The sequence below is a fragment of the Mirounga leonina genome, unplaced genomic scaffold (genome assembly GCF_011800145.1).
Source record: "Mirounga leonina isolate KUSES-001 unplaced genomic scaffold, KU_Mleo_1.0 Mir_101046, whole genome shotgun sequence".
NCBI classification, from domain to species: Eukaryota; Metazoa; Chordata; class Mammalia; order Carnivora; family Phocidae; genus Mirounga; species Mirounga leonina.
Genome location: NW_023270055.1, coordinates 728,733 through 750,022, shown reverse-complemented (window position 1 = coordinate 750,022; position 21,290 = coordinate 728,733). Strand labels below are relative to the sequence as shown.

Genomic DNA, 21,290 nt, shown 5'->3' with positions numbered 1-21,290 from the left:
GAATTTCCTTGATGATTTGTGATGTTGAGCCTCTTCAATGTCTTCTTTGGAAAAATGTCTATTGGCATATTCTGTTCATTTTAAATTAGGATATTTCTTTTTCTCAACTGAATAGCTTCTCTATTTTAGGTAATAACCCCTTATCAAATATAAGATTTGTAAATATCTTTCTCCCATTCAGTAGGTTGCCTATTGATTTTGTTGATGGTTCCTTTAGCTGTTCAGAAGTTTTTAGGGTGATGCAGTCCCACTTGTTTAATTTTGCTTTTGTTAACTTTAAAAAATCCATTGCCAAGACTGATATCAAGGAGCTCACCCCTATGTTTTCTTCCAGTAGTTCTATGGTTTCAGATTTTACATTCAACTCTTTAATCCATTTTGAGTTGACTTTTATGTTTTGTATGTTTTATGTTTTGTATGTTTATGTTTTGTATAAGACAAATGTAATATTTTATTTTTAATTGATGTAACAGATAACAGTTTGTTCCTAATGTAATAATGTTTGATTTTATATGCACATGTGTATGTATTCACCTATATATTTGCTTATGTGTAAGTAAAACAAATAAAGTTTAATTATAAAATACATGCCCTACTCCTGCAGCACTACAGTGTTATTTGACAGTGTACCTGGATTAGTCCTGAAGTGTATCGTGCAATTTCTAGGACAAACACCAAAAAAAAAATCTTAAAAAGAAGTAGAAATGTTTATTAAAATAAAAGATAAAAAAGAATCATATACTATGTCCAAGTAAAAAAAAAAAAAAAAAAAAGGTGGAAACAGCGAAAGAGAAAAAAAAAAGAACAAATGGTAAGTACAATTAATAAAAAGAAATAATAAAATGGAAGGTTATAATCCCATTATATTAAGAACCACTTTGAATGCAAATGGTCTGAACATACCAATTAAAACATGGAGATTGTCAAGAGTGAGTAAAAAATTAAGACCCAAATACACGTGGTCTATAAGAAATACACATTGTACTTTCAAAAATAAATAGATGGAGAAAGATATACCCATGCTAACACTAAACAAAAGAAAGTGGAGTTAGTTAATATTAATTTCAAACAGACTGTACTTTAGAACAAGAGAGCTGTAAGAGACAAAGTGGGCCATTATGCAACAATAAGGTGATGAAGTCTTCTAGAAGACAAAAGGAATGCTTAATGTGTATGATCCTAACAATAAAGCATCAAAATACATGAGGCAAAACTGATAGAATCGAAAGGAGAAATAGATTGTTTCAACAATCCTCTATTATGATATAGATAGATTCAACATGCACAAAATTAGTACTGACATAATGGAACTCAACATATCCAGCTGAATGTAATGGCCAACTACAGACTAGTACATCAACAGCAGAACACAGTTTCTTCTGAAGTTCATAGGGTACATATTCATTAACAGATTTAAAATACCAGAAATGATACAACACCTACACATAGAGCATAATGGAATTAAATCACAGATCACTAACACAAAGATAGCCAAATGCACAGAGATTAAAGAACATTTCTAAACACATGGTTGAAGAAGGAATCTCAAAAGATTATTTTAAAATAAATTCCAATGAAAACACAACTTGTAAAAACTGAGATGCAGCAAAAGCAGTGTTTAGTAGGAAATTTAAAGCAATCAACACATCTTCAAAAAAAAAAAAAAATGTGTTCATCTAAGTTTCCACTATGCGAAACTAAAAAATAAAGAGCAAATTAAATTTAAGGTGGGAAGAAGAAACATTGAAAATTAAAACAAATTAATAAATTGAAAAAGGAAAATCAACAAAGAAAGAAAACATGAAACCAAAAAATGGCTCTTTGTAAAGATCAGTAAAATCACTATAACCATGCTAATTGGGTGGTGATGGAGGGGACACTCATAGGTGGGAAAAATAACAGAAATAAAATACTGGACTCACTACAAATACCATGGTCATTAAAGGAAAATTAAAAAATACTATGACCAGGGGGCCTGGGTGGCTCAGTTGTTAAGTGTCTGCCTTCAGCTCAGGTCATGATCCCAGGGTCCTGGGTTCAAGCCCCGCACTGGGCTCCCTGCTCAGTGGGAAGCCTGCTTCTCCCTCTCCCTCTGCCCCTGCTTGTGTTCCCTCTCTCGCTATGTCTCTCTCTGTCAAATAAATAAATAAAATCTTAAAAAAAATATTATGAACAACTATATACCCACAAATTTGACAATGTGGATGAGATGAACCAATTCCTTGAAAAATACATTCTACCAAAAATAACATAAGAGAATCTGAATGAGCCTGTAACTATTAAAGAAATTGCATCAATAATAAATAACTTGCTATAACAGAAAAAACCACAATGGCTAGATAAAACTTATTGGTGAGTTCCTCAATGCACTCAACAAGCCCAACATAATGACTGCCTTAATACCAACACTAAACATTCTAAGACATCACCAAAGACATTACAAAAAGCGAATACAAAAAAAGAATATGTCTTATAAACACAGATAGAAAAATCCTGAACAAAATTATTACACACCATGGCCAAGTGGGATTTATCCCAGGTATGCAGGCTGATTCAACATTAGGAAACCAATCATTGTAATCCATCACATTAAAAGACTGAGAAAGCACGGCGCCTGGGTGGCTTAGTCGTTAAGTGTCTGCCTTCGGCTCAGGTCATGATTCCAGGTCCTGGGATCGAGCCCCACATTGGGCTCCCTGCTCCGTGGGAAGCCTGCTTCTCCCTCTCCCACTCCCCCTGCTTGTGTTCCCTCTCTCGCTGTCAAATAAATAAATAAAATCTTAAAAAAAAAAAAAAAAAAAGACTGAAAAAGCAAAACCGTATGATTGTACAACTGATGCAGAAAAAGCAAAATCAAACACTGCATGGTAAAATTACTCCCTGTGAACCTGGAATACTGAGGAACTTCCTCACCTAGTAAGAATATCTACAAGACCAGACCTGCATTATATGAAGGGTGAGGAACCCAAAGCACTCCCCAACATCAGGAAAAAAACAAGGTTCGTTCCATCAAATTATAGTGCAATTTTTTTTTCTGTCACCTTTGGTAGATTAGTAAATAGGCAGACTGGTGTGTGTCCAGAAAAGGAAATGTTATTCAGAGATAAACTAAAATGAGTTTTTTTATTTCTCATCTTGAGATGAGAAAAGATGAGACACATAGAGGAAACTTAAATGCATATTACTACATAAAAGAATCTAATGTGAAAAGGCTACTTACAATGTATTAAAACTCTATGACATTCTGGAAAACGCAAAACTAGAGACTTAAAAATATCAATGGTTTCCTGGAAGGAAATTATGATTAGGTAAAGGACACAGAATTTCTAGGGCAAAGGAACTCTCTATATGATACTATACTGCTGGGGAGTGCCTGGGTGTCTCAGCTGGTTTACTGTCTGACTCTTGATTTTGGCTCAGGTCATAATCTCAGGGTTGTGAGACTGAGCCATGCATAGGGCTCAGGCTCAGTAGAGAGTCTGCTTGAGATTCTCTACCTCTCCTTCTGTTCCTTGCTCCTATCATGATCTCTGTCTCTCAAATAAATACATAAATCTTTGAAAAAAAAAAAAAGGAGCGAAAAAAACCATATTAAATGGTGGAAAAGATGTGCAAATTAGGTATCCGATACAGGAATAACCCAAGAATACAGAGAAAACTCTTGCAACAATACAAAACAATTCAAATTTAAAAATGGGCAATGAAACTGAGGAGGTAATCAGCAAAAGAAAAGATTCTCAAATCACTAATCATAAGGGAAATGCAAATCAAAACCATAAGATACCATTTCACACCCATTACAATAGCTATTATTGAAAAACAAAAAAAACCCCCACAAGCAGCAAGATAACAAGTGTTGGGAGGATGTAGAGAAGGTGGAACGGGTGTGCACTATTAGTAGAAATATGAAATGACATAACCATTGTGGAAAATAGGTTCTTAAACATTGAACAAATCATTACCATATAATATAGCCATTCCACTACTAGCTACAGACCCAAAAAACTGAAAGGAGGGGTAAAAACATATTTGAACACAAATTTTCACATCAGCATTATTCACAATAGAGAAGTGAAAATAAGACAAATGCCCATCAACAAATATATGGAAAAACAAAACATTATATACATAAAATGGAGTATTTTCAGCTTTTAAAAGGAATGAAATTGTGATACATTACTACAAAATACATGGTATGGGAAGACTTTCTCCTAAAAGAAATAAGCCAGACAAAAGGACAAATACTGTATGATCTCACTTCCGTAAGCAACCAGAACGGTCTCATTTATAGGAAAAAAAAGTAGAAGAGCGGTTACCATGAACTATGGAAAAAAGATAATGGTGATTTACTTAAGTTTCAGAGTGAGATGATGAAAAATGCTGGAGACAGATAGTAGTGATAGTTGAACAACACTGGTTTATTTAAAGCCACTGAACTACACATGTAAAAATTATACAAAAGTAAATGTGTACAAGTAACTCTATACATACACAATTCACACATAAATAATTGATTCTTTTGCTATTAAGAATATAAAATGAAGTCAGAACCTTAACATTTCTAAAAATAAATGACCTGAAAAATTACAAATTTAAAACTTTATAGTATATGTGGTATATCAGCTTTAGTACTTGTTCATGTATTCTTTAAAGAGTTGACTAGTTTAAAAAAAAACACTAGTCATTCTTTTAAAGAAATGTAGTTAAAAAGAAGTATCTTCAATAAGAATGCTTACCCAATTTTTAATGACATTTCTGCATTATTTTGTTTGTGATATACTCAGTTCAAACTCAGTTTTTATTTTTTGTAATTTTTATTTTCCTTCATCTTTTTATTAATTTGTATTTATATTTTCTATATAAGTTGAAACACAATGTTATACTAGCTTCAGATTTACAACATAATGAGCAACAGTAACTCCATACTTGATGCTACACTCACCACAACTGTCTTACCATATTCATATACATAATTCAAATTAATAACATAATTCAAGCAAGTGTTTGAGAAATGTATTTAGTGATCTCATCGTTTGTGAAAGAATCCACAAAGTTCATTTTAGTAACTCCTAGAGGATTCAATTTCTGATTCACTTCCTAGTGGCCTTTTAGGAACCCTTGTTTTATTTTTGTACTTCTCATATATTTTGAGACATTTCTGCTTCCCCTGCAGTTTTCTTTAAAGACTACAAGTAACACAGAAAGAGTACTAATGTTTCCTGTGATACCTTTCAACACCTTTTCATTGACTCAATGCACATGAGACCTACTCAGAGAGGTTTCCTTAATATTAAATAACTCTACAACTATTTAGTAGACTTACTTTGCCATTTTAATTAGAAATCTATCAAAATTAGAAGGTACCTGATGACAGTAACTGTTTCTGTTAATAAAATATATTTTATCACCTCCACCTTTGCTTAAATTGTTAATAGTTCAATCATTTCTAAGTTACAGCACTTATAATCATAGTTATACAAACTAAACAGATTGTTACAAAAGTAATGTACATTTAGCAAAATAATCTCCAGGAAATAAATACTCACTCTCAATGATTCCTGGAAGGAGGAGGCTTGGTATTGTGCATATTTAGCAATTGTAGTATGAGATCTATTACTTTCACAACGCCAGATTTTCTTAGTTCCAGTGGGATCCCAGTTTTCATCTGCTGGTTGCAACAACTGTGTCCTCACCTCTACAGTATGTTCATTGTTAGCTTCTACCAAAGTTTTGGTAGAGAAAAGTCCAAGATCTTCATAAATAAATAAATTGTGTTAATAAATAAAATTGTATTTGGTACACTGAACATTTAAAACTATTTAGAAAAAAACTGAAGGAACTCTATCCATTTTCCTAAGATGCTTGAAGCCATGTGCTGCCACATTTGCAAAGCAAATCCTTCAAACACTAGATCTAACCAGCATGACAGGATATAAAAAGGAGTTGTAGCACTTACAAATAGTATATAATTTTACCTACATTTTATAGCTCAGAAAGACTTCTGTTATGTAACCTAAAACAGTAATGTTACATAATGATATCCAATTAAAAACTAAGTAAACATCCATCATAAATATGCCAATATTGGCATCACCTATTGAAGATGTGCTGCTACTAAAGATGTGCTGCTAAAGAGTCAGAGAGAGAAAGAAAGGAAAGAATATTAAACATTGAAATTGAAAAAAAGGTTTCTGCCAGTGTTTTAAAGTAATAAAGATAGTAATTAAAAAATAAAAATGCTCAAACTTCCTTTTTTCAATCTTACCTAGTTTAAGAGCTCCAGCAAGGCCACGTATTACTGTAACAGGGTTTTTGGGATTTGTACAAAACTGATGTAATGGAGGAAAGAAAGCATCACGCTTATTTTCCAACTGTAAAATTAAAATGTTTTGTTAGATTTCATAAATATGATTAAGTATCATACTGCAAATCTATATTCGCTTTTTCATCAATCATTTTTACATCTAAAATGTATCTCAACCATTAATACTGTATTGCTACACATTACAGTATTTTATCATTAGTTTTTGCAAGAAATTATTACTAGGAGCTAATAGCTACACAAATTTCTCTTTTAAAGAAACATATCTTAATTTAATACAGCTTCAAATGATATTATCAATGTGTTATATTACACCACATCACACTATACCAAAATTGATACTGATATTTAAACATTTTAGTAGTTCAAAGTATTACCTAAGTGTACTTTTCACTGTACTTCTGGTATGAAAGAGGTGGGAGAAGTGAAACTTAATGCTCCACATTGAAGTGATTTAAAAACTAAAAGCAAAATTTAAAAATGATATAAGACCCATAAAGAAAAGTATTCATTTTGCCTTTATTCCCTCAAAGTTTATTTCATCTTCAACTCACATCTTCCCTTCACAATAAGATATGCGTACATTTTAATTTGATTATCGGAAAATTTAACACTGGGGAAAGGCCAAATCTTCAAAATCCTTTATAAAATCATTCTTAATGCTTATTATTTGACTTTTAGCTCAAAACTCTTTTTTGCACATATCTAAGGGAATATCGCAAGGGTGGACAACAAAACTCTTTGGGAAACAATCAAATTATTTTGATTTATACCAACTTTTCAAACAATGTACATTTTCTAAAATGTAAGACATACAGTGTACATTTAGAACAAGTTAACCAAAAAATGACACGAAACAATTCTTTTGCTACTCTCCAATAAACCCAGTCCATCTGTGAGAAGATATTTAAATTTAAATATTAACTTCACCAAATCTTTCTGAATAAACCACTACTCTAAACCTTTTCTACAAAAGGACAGGTGGTAAATACATTTGGTTTAATGGACTATGTGTTGTTTTGTAACTACTTAGGTCTGTCAGTCTAGTGCAAAGCAATCATAGACAACATATAAATAAAAAGCATGACTGTCCAACAACATTTTTTCATAAAAAGAGGTAGTTACTTAGATTGAGAAATGTTATTTATCATCTTCTGGGATAAGGTATGTTTTTCAAGAATTACCAACTTGTGAGAAAAAATTTAATCTTTAAAAGGGCATCCGCATTGGTATAAAAATGTATCTTCAAAAGACAAGTTCAGACACTTGATATATTCCTATTTTGTCAGTGAAACTCACATAAATGCTAGGTGTGGGTGGATTCAACTTGTCTTTAGGCAAGGGAGGGTAAGGTGAGGTTGGTGGTCTTGGAGGCGGACATTTATCCAACAAAATATGACTATTAGACAATCCCTTTTTGCCTAAATTCCTGGAAAATAATAAGCAGAAAAAAGGAAACTAAAATTAAGGTTTAGGTATAGAGCATTTACAAAAATAAGATCATGCTAAGTTATTGGTATTCATTCAGTAAAAATAATCAAAAGCTTAATCTTGGCAGATATTCACTTTGATTTCTTGTATCATTTAAGAAAAACTAAGCGAGGGGTGCCTGGGTGGCTCAGTCGTTAGGCGTCTGCCTTCAGCTCAGGTCATGATCCCAGGGTCCTGGGATCCAGCCCTGCACCGGGCACCCTGCTCAGCAGGAAGCCTGCTTCTCCCTCTCCCTCCCCCTCTCCCCCGGCTTGTGTTCCCTTTAAATCTTTAAAAAAAAAAAAAGAAAAACTAAGTGAAATACACTGTATACCTACATAACATGAATTATTGACAAAATTTCTTTTCTAACCTTCCAATTTATTTTCTTGCCTGAATATAAACTCCAATAACCTTCTCAATGTGTTGACCATTAGATTTTCTTCACTTAATGTTAACAGTACTTTGAACCAAAAATAGGAGATTGTAATAATCTCATAATAAGATTTGTCTCTTTTCCTAAATATCTTAATTAGAGTAACTTTTGGACAACTTTCAAATCCAGAAAGACCATTTGTTTTTTATTTTCAAAACTGATTTTATTTGTAATTCCCTAATATTCAGGAAGACACCATTTTACTGTAACTTATTACAGTAACTTTAAAAATAACATGTATAGTTGCTATGCATTGGGTTAATATTCTTCCGTTAATGAAAGATGTATTTATAAATTACATATTCTTAAAGTGTAGAAAAATTACTCCCAAACGCATACTGTTTTTAGTATAAGAACATTACAGGAATATTTCCAAAGGTTTAAGATTAAAACAAAACAACAACAAAAAAACCCTCAAAACAAAAACAAAACTGTTAAGCCTTTGGAGTCATTGAACTGGGGTGCCTAATTGGCTCAGCTTGTTGGATATAATGCTCTCAGTTTTGGCTCAAGTCATGATCTCAAGGGTAGTGTCATGGAGCATGTGCAGGGCTCCAGGGCTCCGCCATCAGCAGGGAGCTGCTTGGGATTTTTTTTCTTCCTCTCTCTCTCTCTCTCTGCCCCTCCCCCTAATGTGCACTCTCTCTCCCTCCCTAAAATAAATAAAATGTTTTAAAAAAATGAAACCAGACTGTGCTATTAGATTATGAAATTCAAAAATAATGTATTAAGATATATAAGGAAAACAGCTCTTAAAAATACTAAAATTTCAAAGAATCTGCAAACTATTTAGGGGGAGTAAAATATACATCAGTAACTGCATTAAGAACAGATTAGGTCTTTAAAATTTCAGATTATGTAATAACACAAATTGAAAGCAAAATCACATGTATTTATTTATTTATTTATTTATTTGAAATAGAGAGAGAGAGCACAAGCAGGACTGATGGGCAGAAGGAGGGGGAGAAGCAGGCTCCCCACTAAGCGGGGAGACCGATGCAGGGCTCGATCCCAGGACTGTGGGATCATGACCTGAACTGAAGGCAGACACTTAACTGACTGAACCACCCAGGTGCCTCCAAATTATCATTTCTTGATTAACTTTATTTTTGCTAAAGAAAAAAAAATTCAAAATTAGGCCTTTTGGGTAATGAAAACTAAAGCTTCAAGTTCAATACCTATCAACTTTTCAGGTGACATATTAAATAGCCCTGAGGGCATATAACCTTTTTTTTTTTAACTACAACAAAGAACTTCTGATATTAAAACTAAGATTTAGGTTTAAAAGCACTCCTAGTGGCTCAGTCAGTTAAGCGTCTGCCTTCAGCACAGGTCATGATCCCAGGGTCCTAGGATCTGAGTCCCATGTCAGGCTCCTTGCCTAATGGGGAGCATGTAAAAAATACCTGTCTGAAGATGATAAAGGGAAAATTCAAATATCTTCATTAGACCAATGCATTAAGACTCAATACAATCTCTACATAATAAAGAAATGGTTTCAATGCTGAATTATGTGTCACTTTATACAAAATACGATTGTTTGATAACAAAAAGCTTGTTTCACAGAGAGAGACATGATAGAATATAACAAATATTTTAGAATACCATAAAATATGGATCAACTATTAACATGCTCTTCAAGCAAGATACCATAACTGCAACCAAGATGAACCAAACAATAGCACTTTAAAAAGAATCATGACTTAAGGCACCTGAGTGGCTCAGTTGGCTAAGTGCCTGAATTTGGACTTCAGCTCAGGTCATGACCTTGGGGTTGTGAAATTGAGCCTGGTGTCTGGCTCTGGGCTGAAGCACCCTTGAGATTCTCCCTCTCCCTCTCTAAAAATAAATAAATAAAATAAAAAAAAAAATAAAAATAACCAAGACTTTGAAAACTTATGAGGAACACAGACATGTATGAAAACTCAGAACAAGTAATACAGTGAAATCTCATGGCAATTGCTTAATATTAAGTTCTACCTATTAAGTTCAAGTCAGAAGCTACAGGACTGTTCACCTCACAGAACTAATACATGTTTTTTGATAAGAAAGAAACCACAAGTTTTTCTCTATTAAAAATACAAAAGAGAAAGACCATTGGGTAAAGTACAGGGTTATGGCCAACAGAAATAAATGAGTTTCTTAATAGGCATTTATCTGTAATTGTCCATGGGAAACTTTACTATAAAAATCCAACCTGTGAAGGGAAGAAGTAGGGGTGGGGGGTATATATAGGAACAATTAAGAGTTTATTTCATTTTTAAAGACGTCTTAAACCTTATTTAACTCTATTAGGGAAATCATTATTATATAAAAATTATTTTTAAAATACCATATTTCAATTTACTTTCAAACATACAATTGAGTACAAAAAATGAAAGGTGTTCTACAGATAAACTCATATATAATTTAGTTTCTTTCCCCCAGAAGTTTCTTAATGAGGAAACTTGTTGGAACTCTCACATTGATACTTCCTTTACAGGAGTATGAATTCATCCTGTGTAGAACACATCAATATTAATTAACAGAACTGCAAGACAGTTAATCACCTGTCAACTGGACTCTTTCTCAAAGGGTCAGAATAATTTTAACCTTAACTTTCAGATCCTGTTCTGTTATTCTCTTTCCTCTGTCCTTTCTTTTAATCTCTACAGTGAATGTTGGGCTTAAACTCACAAGCATGAGATCAAGAGTCATATACTCTTCCAATTGAGCCAGCTAGGCACCCCAATACTTGCAACTTTAAAAAATAAAATTCATATCAATGTAAGGCAAAAGTCCTTTTAGTAGTTGCTAAGCCAAAAATGAATCGCAAAGAACCTATTTTACTCAAAACTGAGTATTTACAGACATTTCAAAAATGAGATGAGGTTAAAATCTGTTAGTTGACTAAAAAATATGAAACATACCAATTTTATTTAACTATAACGTTACATAAAATATTAACTATTTCCATTACTCCACGCCAGGTGGCTACAAACTACAAATTACATAAAAATTTTAAAATGTGCTATATTGCTTCACTTTGTTAGTGACACTTATTTAATGGGTGACTCATAATCCTAATAAAATAAGTAACTCACGTCTAAGCATGTTTTAGATATAGCAAATAGAGAATACATAACAACTACTAGTTTCAAGAGATTTACACAGTCATTAAGCAAGAATAATTTTCAACTTTGAAATTCAAAACTTGTAGTAAATAAAAAAGTCGAGGTAGTTCAAAAATACTTAACAGCATTTTCTATTTTACTTAATTTCAACCTCAAATTAGAAAGATCTTTTTAAAATCCAATGTATTAGTGTTCAAATTTCAAATGTTATGTAATAGAAGTATTACAGAGCATTTCATATATTTACCCTAAGCACTTACTTTATGCAAGTTTTCTTTAGTGTCTTATAAAAAACATTTATGAGTAAATCCAAGAAAGGAAAAAGATAATTTAATATGTATTTTAGGATTAGATTTTATTGTGTTTAGTATAAACAGAATAAAAACACTACACTAAAAACTTAATATCAGGGCACCCGCATGGCTCAGTTGGTTAAGTGACTGCCTTCAGCTCAGGTCAAGATCCTGGAGTCCCAGGATCGAGTCCCACATTGGGCTCCGTGCTCAGTGGGGAGTCTGCTTCTCCCTCTGACTCTGCTTGTGCTCTTTCTCTCATATAAATAAATAAAATCTTAAAAAACAAAAACAAAAACAAAAACTTGGCATCAGGTTCCTTTTTGAGGTTCTAAAATTCTGGTAAAATTGACTGTGGTAATAGTTGCACATATGTGGGAATATACTAAAATACCAATGAACTGTACATTTTAAATGAGTGAAATGGGATGTATGTGAATCATACCACAATAAAGCAGATTTTTAAAAAGGTGAATTAAGATATGTAAGAGGGGGAAATCTATCTGGTGTCACAGTATCAAAACAAAGTCTTCCTGATTCTTTGTTTCTTCTTTTTTGTGGGAAGGCAAACAGTTAAGAAAAAAATTTCTGGGAGTAACAGAATAGGTCTACCTTACCAGAGCGGCTGACAGTCTGTTGTATTTCTTGGTTCTTTCAGCCTTTCCACTTGTTCCTCCTATCCACTTTATAACCTCTTCTACAGTGAAAGTGTTACCAAAAAGAATACACACGGTATAGAATTCCAGGTTTTACTGTTATGTACCAAATATAATTTAATTCATTCTCAAGTTTCATTTCCCAGAATAAGGTCAATCATGGAGAAGCAGGTAACTCAGATAACCAGCAGAAGACAATCCTAGTTAAAAGCATGCCTCTCAGGTAAAGCAGGTTGTGGAAAAATGTTTTTAACATCTGATACATTGCTAAAGTATAACCATAATATGAAGCATAAAAAAGACCCTTCTGAAATTTTCAGATAAGTGACTATATCACAGTTTACATTTTTTCTGAAACATAATTTCTATTACTTATAAAGTCAAAATATTATTTCAGTGTACTAATCTGAACAGCAGTCAATCAATCCCATTTTGTGACAGACATTCTCATACTAACCTGCATGCCTTCAGAACTTCCGAGGAACTTGAGTATATGGACACAGACATCGATGGTATAATATGAGAACCAGATTTTTGGCTAATTATAGGCAGGTCTGTTTTTATAGAGCTCTGTGAGTTCTCCAGACCTTCTCCATTAAGTGTATGTAACCTGCTGTGAGGACTGTTAAGGCTGGGAACGCTGTGTGTAGCTGTCTGTTCAGTGGATTTTGGAGAAGGTGTTGCAGTAGAAATGACTGAAGAGGGTGAAGAGGCAAAAGAATTATTAGTCTTTGTACAAATAGTGGAGTGAAAATTACTGACTTTGTCACAGGCTCCACTATCCCCACTGTCACTGGGTTTTCCAACCAACAAGGCAGAGACCTGAGGATTGTCTGAAATCTGTACATTTGGTGATGTGGAATCTCCATGGTTAGGACTACAAACAGGTTCTGCCATCAACTGCTGAACATGATTAGAAAGTCCTTTCAGACTAGCAGAGCCATTAGGTTTGTCTCCAACATGCCTGCTTATTTCAGGCACCAAGGATCGATTTCCTGAAGGTTTGCCCTCTTTGGTAAAGGTAATGCCTTGTTGTCCACCTGAGGTAGGAATATGAGAGGAGAGGTGATTGAGAGCAGCTCCCTGTGTTACTGAATTGCTAGGCAGAGTTTGAAGTCCAGTCTGTTTCTGAATAGCAGTGCTAGCTGCCTGGAGATACTGGGCAGGCCCAGTGGAAAAGGGAGGTTGTTCATCATTAGGTCCTGCCAAATGTGAACTCTGACCTTTGTGAAGCCCCTTGGGAAGGAGAAAAAAAAAAAAAGAAAGAAATTACCAAGATTTGCTTAAATCTATTATTATGCAAACTCAGAATACATATACATAACAGTACTGAGGATTAAAAAATGTTTAATGAACCACAAAAATAAGCAATTAAATGCGCAATATAACTTAATCCAAAACCTAAAACTTATTTTTAGAAGTTCCCATAATACATTGATTAAGATGGTTAGAATCTTTAGCAAAAATTATGTAACTGGGCTGCGTAATTTGTATTAGTGTGCCAAAATATTTCTTCACATAAGGGCTTTAAGAATTTTTAATGCTCACTTCTGTTATAAACATTTTCACCTTTAGAGAAATTTATATGTAAATTTAGATGGGGGAAAATACATATGGTCATCACCAAGTGAAGCCACACAAACTAAACAGCACAAGTCACTTATCTAAAAAGTATTAAAAATTTAATACAAAAACTGTACTTAGTAAACCTTTAAAATTATCAGTGACCCTATAATATAAATCTAGCAGGAATCTTTCATCCAAAAAGCATAAACTATTAAATCTATGAACATATTTCAAAAAATGACATACATGGATTTCCAAATTCTCACCCTCACCCCTCATAACCAGTTCCCCACTAACTACTCAAGAATTAACAGCACTTTTTCCTAAATCCACAAGATTAGGAGAATATATGGAAAATGTTAGAGCATTTTTATGGGATAGTTTACCAAAATCATTAAGTTTTGAACCAAAAGGAATTATAATATACAATGAATTAATTTTACCTGAAATTTGTCCAAGGCATGGTAAATTGCTCTAAAAAGATTCTCGTTTTGTTTTATTGATAGAGTAACTGAGCAACACTTTTAAAAGTAATATGGAAAAGAAAACAATAATTTAATAATTCCTAAGCTACTCTAATAGTAGAACATGAAAACTACTAACTTCTCTTGAGTTAGAAATATAATTATACATTAACATATTTTTAATATAAAACTTTACATGTAGTTAAACTTTAAAACCCTAAGAAATATCTTAGAATTGGTAATTCTAAGTTGGTGATTAATTTAGCAACAAGGCAAAACCCTTCTGCTTTCATATGAAATGGAATTAAGTTATATATATAGTACAGTCAGTTTTACATAACCAATTATATTTGCCAATATGCTACTAAGTTTTACCACCTAAAACACCCTAAACTAAAAGTATATTCTACTTTATTTTTTTAAAAGATTTTATTTATTTGACAGAGAGACACGAGAGGGAACACAAGCAGTACGAGTAGGAGAGAGAGAAGCAGGCTCCCCATGGAGCCGGGAGCCCCATGTGGGGCTTGATCCCAGGACCTTGGGATCATGACCTGAGCTGAAGACAGACGCTTACCAACCGAGCCACCCAGGTGCCCCTAAAAATATATTTTAAATCAAGAATATCACTTATATTTTATCTACTTGAATACTGGAGACAATAAAAAATGACATAAGTTAACCGTACAAAAGAAGACTTTAGTTTGAAGTAAGTAAAAGAACAATCATGGAATAATTAGGGTAACATCCTTAAAATCACTGTATAATATTGGTTTTCATAAAATAAAAGTAGCCAATATTGTAATCTAATAAACACTCAAAATATTCAAAAGTGGGTAGGCAATTAAAAAATTCATTCACCATCATCAAACTGACATACAGATTTTTAAAAGTAGTAATTTTCTTACTTCTCTAGCTATAGATCAGAGTACTTTTGAGTCTATTAATTCTTCTAAAGGGAATCCACGGTACAGTTAAAGTAAAGAAGGACTTGAGAACTGACTGCAATTTTCAGTGTATTCTTCAACCCACACTGAATAGACAGCCAATGAAGCTTGATGGACTATGGTCACAATGTTGGTCATAATAAATTAGTTGACCCCAACCTATTACGCACAAAGTGAAAAATCTGAGGAGCCCAGGCTAAAAGTTAAAACTAGAGATAAAAACAAGATGGTGGCTTTGAACAAACGAATTCAGAGGTTCCTCAACAAGCAACTTACTAACGTAAAAAATATAAATTGAGAAAAAACAAACATTAAACACAAAAGTTATAATATAGACTTTAAGTGAACAATATGCAATAGGAAAAACAGCTGAACTTAGAGGAATAGGCCACCAAACCATATTCAAAGAAAAAAAGGCAGAACACTTTCTGTATTAATTTAAAAAAAGAAAAATCTGCTCCACGAAGTTTATTTATTTATTTAATTAAAAAAAAAAAAGGGGGATTTATTTATTTATTTATTTGACACTGAGAGAGACCGCTAGAGAGGGAACACAAGCAGGAGGAGTGGGAAAGGGAGAAGCTCCTGGCTGAGCAGGGAGCCCAATGTGGGGCTCGATCCTAGGACCCTGGGATCATGACCTGAGCCTAAGGCAGACGTTTAACAACTGAGCCATGTAGGTGCCCCATCAAACTCAGGCTGTTTAGAAAACCCTAACTAAAACAAACACAAAAACCTGCGCGTGATACATAATAATAAAATATTTGCCAAAATTTACAAAGAGAAAATCCAAAAGCAGCAAAGAAAATCACTCACCACAATAAAATGTAAGAGTGATTGATAAAGAGAAACAAGTTATAAAAGTTATATTTATATATATAAGTATATATAAACATAAAAAAATATAAAAAGAGAAAGTTATAAAAACTTGAAAGGTTCAAAGCACTCATAAGAAAATAAATACCAAGAATATTCAATGGGGAAAACACCAGTCTCAGTCTCCAGCAAATGGTGCTGGGAAAACTGAAAAGCTACCTGCAAAAGAAACGAAACTGGACCACTTTTTTATACCATACACAAAAATAAACCCAATAGAGATTAAAGACCTAATGCAACACCTGAAACCACAGCATTTGTAGAACAAAAAACAGACATTAATTCACAGTTGTCAGCCACAGAAATATTTTTCTAGCTACCTCTCTTGAGGCAAGGGAAACAACAGAGAAAAGGAAATATGGGGCTTCAAGATAAAAAGCTTCTGCACAGCGAAGTAAACAGTCAACAAAACAATCTACAGGATGGGAGAAGATAACCTGCAAATGATATACCTGATAAGTGGTTAGCATCCAAAATTTATAAACAACTCAATACCAAAACCCCAAATAGTCTGACATAAAAATGGACAGAGGACCTGGGTAGACATTTTTTCAAAGAAGATATATAGATGGCCAACAAACACATAGAAGGATACTCAACATCATTCATCATCAGAGAAATACAAATCAAAACCACAATGAGGTATCATCTCATACCTGTCAAATGGCTAAAATCAAAAGACACAAAATAACTAAAAGGCGTAGAGAAAAAGGAACTCTGGTAGACTGTTGGTAGGAATGTAAATTGGAGCAAATGCAGTGGAAAGTTCTCCAAAAAATGAGAAATAGAAATACCATATTATTCAACAATTCCACTACTAAATGTTTACCCACAGGAAAAAACACTAATTCGAAAAAATATGTGCTCCACTGTCTTTACTGCAGGATTATTTATACAATAGCCAAATTATGGAAAGAATCAAAGAGTCTATCAATGGAAAGATAAAAACCACATAGTATAAAATATACAATGGAAGAGTATTACTCAATCATAAAAAGGATGAAATTTTGTCATTTGTGACGGCATGGAGGGTATTATGTTAAATGAAGTAAGTCAGGGGAAGAAATATTTTATGATTTACTTACATGTGGAATATAAAAGGCAAAATAAATGAACAAATAAACAGAAACAGACTCAAATGTAGAGAATAAAGTGGTGGTTGCCAGAAGGCAGGGCTGTATGAGGATGGGCAATATAAGTGAAGAGCATTAAGCAGTACAAACTTCTAGTTATAAAATACATCATAGGGGGGCACCTGGGTGGCTCAGTCGTTAAGCGTCTGCCTTCGGCTCAGGTCATGATCCCAGGGTCTTGGGATCAAGCCCCGCATCGGGCTCCCTGCTCTGCAAGAAGCCTGCTTCTCCCTCTCCCACTCCCCCTGCTTGTGTTCCTGCTCTCGCTGTCAAATAAATAAAATCTTTAAAAAAAAAAACAAAAAACATAGGATGAAAAGGACAGGATAAGAAATGTAGTAAAGAATACTGTGTAACTGCGCATGGTGACAGAAGGGAATTAGACTTACTATGGTGAGCATGTCAAAAATAAAAATTATGAAAGCACTATGTCTGCACACTTTAAAGTAATACAACGTTATATGTGAACTATACATAATTCTTAAAAAAGCACACCAGTAATACTAACTTGCCATAACAGAAACCACCACCATAGCTAGATGAATTTACTTGTGAGTTTCTCCCAATATTTAAGAAAGGAATTATGCTAATGCTCTACAGTTTGCCCCAGAAAACAGAGGCAGAGGGAACATTTTATAACTATACTTAATGAGGCCAAGAAAATGATTACCCTAAAATCAACACTGAACATTATTAAGACATCACCAAAGATGTTACAAAAAGACAATACAAAAAAAGAGTATGTCTTATAAACACAGGTGCAAACATCTTAAACAGGCATCTGAATCGGCAAAGAAGTTGTCAAACTCTCACTCTTTGCAGATGACATGATACTTTATGTGGAAAACACAAAAGACTTCACCCCAAAACTGCTAGAACTCACACAGGAATTCAACAAAGTGGCAGGATATAAAAATGCACAGAAATCAGTTGTATTTCTCTACACCAACAATGAGACAGAAAAAGAGAAATTAAGGAGTTGATCCCATTTAGAATTGCACACAAAACCGTAAGATACCTAGGAATAAATCTAACCAAAGGGGCACCTGGGTGGCTCAGTCGTTAAGCGTCTGTCTTCAGCTCAGGTCATGATCCTGGGGTCCTGGGATTGAGCCCTGCATCGGGCTCCCTGCTCTGCAGAAAGCCTGATTCTCCCTCTCCCACTCCCCCTGCTTGTGTTTCTGCTCTGTGTCTTTCTCTATCAAATAAATAAATAAAATCTTTAAAAAATAAAAATAAATAAATCTAACCAAAGAGGCAAAGGATTTGTAGTCAGAAAACTATAGAATACTCATGAATGAAATTGGAAGGAAGACACAAAAAAATAGAAAATGGAAAAAATCCATGCTCATGGATTGGAAGAACAAATACTGTGAAAATGTCTATGTTACCTAGAGCAATCTACATAGTCAATGCAATCCCTATCAAAATACCATCTACTTTTTAAAAAAATGGAACAAATAATCCTAAAATTTATATGGAATCAGAAAAGACCCTGAATAGCCAGAGGAATGTTGAAAAAGAAAAGCAAAGCTGGCGGCATTACAATTCCGGACTTCCAGCTCTATTACAAAGCTGTCATCATCAAGACAGTATGGTAGTGGCACAAAAACAGACACATAGACCAATGGAACAGAACAGAGAGCCCAGAAATGGACCCTCAACTCTATGGTCAACTAATCTTTGACAAAGGAGGAAAGAATGTCCAATGGGAGAAAGACCGTCTCTTCAACAAATGGTGCTGGGAAAATCGGACAGCCTCATGCACAAGAATGAAACTGGACCATTTCTTCACACCACACACAAAAATAGACTCAACATGGATGAAACACTTAAATGTGAGATAGGAATCCATCAAAATCCTTGAGGAGAACACAGGCAGCAACCTCTTCGACCTCAGTCACAGCAACTTCTTCCTAGACACATCACCAAAGGCAAGGGAAGCAAGGGCAAAAATGAACTACTGGGACTTCATCCAGATAAAAAGCTTTTGGGGATGCCTGGGTGGCTCAGTCGGTTAAGCGTCTGCCTTCGGCTCAGGTCATGATCCCAGGGTCCTGGGATCAAGCCCCACATCGGGGTCCCTGCTCGGCGGGAAGCCTGCTTCTCCCCTCTCCCACTCCCCCTGCTTGTGTTCCCTCTCTTGCTATGCCTCTATCAAATAAATAAATGAAATCTTAAAAAAAAAAAAAGCTTTTGCACAGCAAAGGACAGTCAACAAAACCAAAAGACCACTGCAAGAATGGGAGGAGATATTTGCAAATGTCGTATCAGATAAAGGGCTAGTACCCAAAATCTATAAAGAACTTATCAAACTCAACACCCAAGAACAAATAATACAATCAAGAAATGGGCAGAAGACGTGAACAGACATTTCTGCAAAGACGACATCCAAATGGCCAACAGACACATGAAAAAGTGCTCAATATCACCCTGCATCAGGGAAATACAAATCAAAACTTCAATGAGATACCATCTCACACCAGTCAGAATGGCTAAAATTAACAAGTCAGGAAACGACAGATGTTGGCAAGGATGCGGAGAAAGGGGAACCCTCCTACACTGTTGGTGGGAATGCAAGCTGGTGCAGCCACTTTGGAAAACAGTATGGAGGTTCCTCAAAACGTTGAAAATAGAGCTACCCTACGACCCAGCAATTGCACTACAGGGTATTTACCCCAAATATACAAACGCAGTGATCCAAAGGGGCACGTGTACCCTAATGTTTATAGCAGCAATGTCCACAATAACCGAACTATGGAAAGAGCCTAGATATCTATCGATAGATGAATGGATTCCACACAATGGAATATTATGCAGCCATCAAAAAATAATAAAATCTTGCCATTTGCAGTGACATGGAAGGAACTAGAGAGTATTACGCTAGTCAAAATAAGTCAGAGAAAGACAATCATGATCTCACTGATAGGAATTTGAGAAACAAGGCAGAGGATCACAGGAGAAGAGAGGAAAAAATGAAGTAAGATGAAACCAGAGAGGGAGACAAACCATAAGAGGCTCTTAATCTCAGGAAACAGAGGGTTGCTGGAGTAGAGGGGGGTGGGAGGGATGGGGTGGCTGGGTGATGGGACATTGGGAAGGGTATGTGCTATGGTGAGGGCTGTGAATTGTGTTAAGACTGATGAATCACTGGGGCGCCTGAGTGGCTCAGTCGGTTAAGCGTCTGCCTTCAGCTCAGGTCATGATCCCAGGGTCCTGGGATCGAGCCCCGCATCAGGCTCCTTGCTCCGTAGGAAGCCTGCTTCTCCCTCTCCCACTCCCCCTGCTTGTGTTCCCTCTCTGACCGTGTGTCTCTCTGTCAAAAAAATAAAAAAAAATCTTTAAAAAAAAAAGACTGATGAATCACTAATGTACCCCTGAAACAAATAATACATTGTATATTAATAAAAAATAAAAAAATTTAAAAATCCTCAACAAAATATCAGCAACTAGAATCCAACTATGTATAAAAATAATTATATACCATGGCCAAGTGGGATTTATCCCAGGTATGCAGGCTGACTCAACATTAGGAAGCCAATCATTGTAATCCATCACATTAAAAGACTTTTTGAAAAGGGAAAACATATGACTGTACAACTGATACAGAAAAAGCAAAACCAAACACATGCATGGTAAAATGATTCCTCGTGAACCTGGAATACTGAGGAACTTTCTCCACCTGGTAAGACTATCTACAAAAAGACCAGACTTGCATTATACCAAGAGTGAAGAACCCTAAGCATTCCCTAAGATCAGGAACAAAGTATGGATGTTCCTACTCAGAACTCTTTCATCACATTCTGCTAAAAAGTCTAGCTAATGCAATAAAGCAAGGATATAAAAGGGAAATAAATTAAAAATAAAGAAAGAAGGAGCACCTGGGTGCCTTAGTCAGTTAAGTGTCTGCCTTCAGCTCAGGTCATGATCACAGGGTCTTGGGATGGAGCCCCACGTAAGGCTCCCTGCTCAGTGGGGAGCCCATTTCCCCCTCTCCCCCTGCCTCTCCCCCCA

At 34.7% G+C, this 21,290-nt stretch overlaps 1 protein-coding gene across 5 annotated transcripts in view; it reads right to left on the bottom strand.

Annotated features, from left to right (window-relative positions):
* The window catches only part of LOC118009497 (lysine-specific demethylase 6A-like), a 170,418-nt gene that overhangs the window by 33,927 nt on the left and 115,201 nt on the right, over nucleotides 1-21,290 (bottom strand). For all 5 annotated transcript variants that reach the window (XM_035003638.1, XM_035003790.1, XM_035003720.1 and 2 more), the window contains 4 exons: nucleotides 12,748-13,526; nucleotides 7,622-7,751; nucleotides 6,266-6,371; nucleotides 5,547-5,752 (listed from right to left, as the gene is read on the bottom strand). In XM_035003638.1, coding sequence (XP_034859529.1) covers nucleotides 5,547-5,752; nucleotides 6,266-6,371; nucleotides 7,622-7,751; nucleotides 12,748-13,526 — 1,221 coding nt within the window. The remainder of the gene's footprint in view (nucleotides 1-5,546; nucleotides 5,753-6,265; nucleotides 6,372-7,621; nucleotides 7,752-12,747; nucleotides 13,527-21,290) is intronic.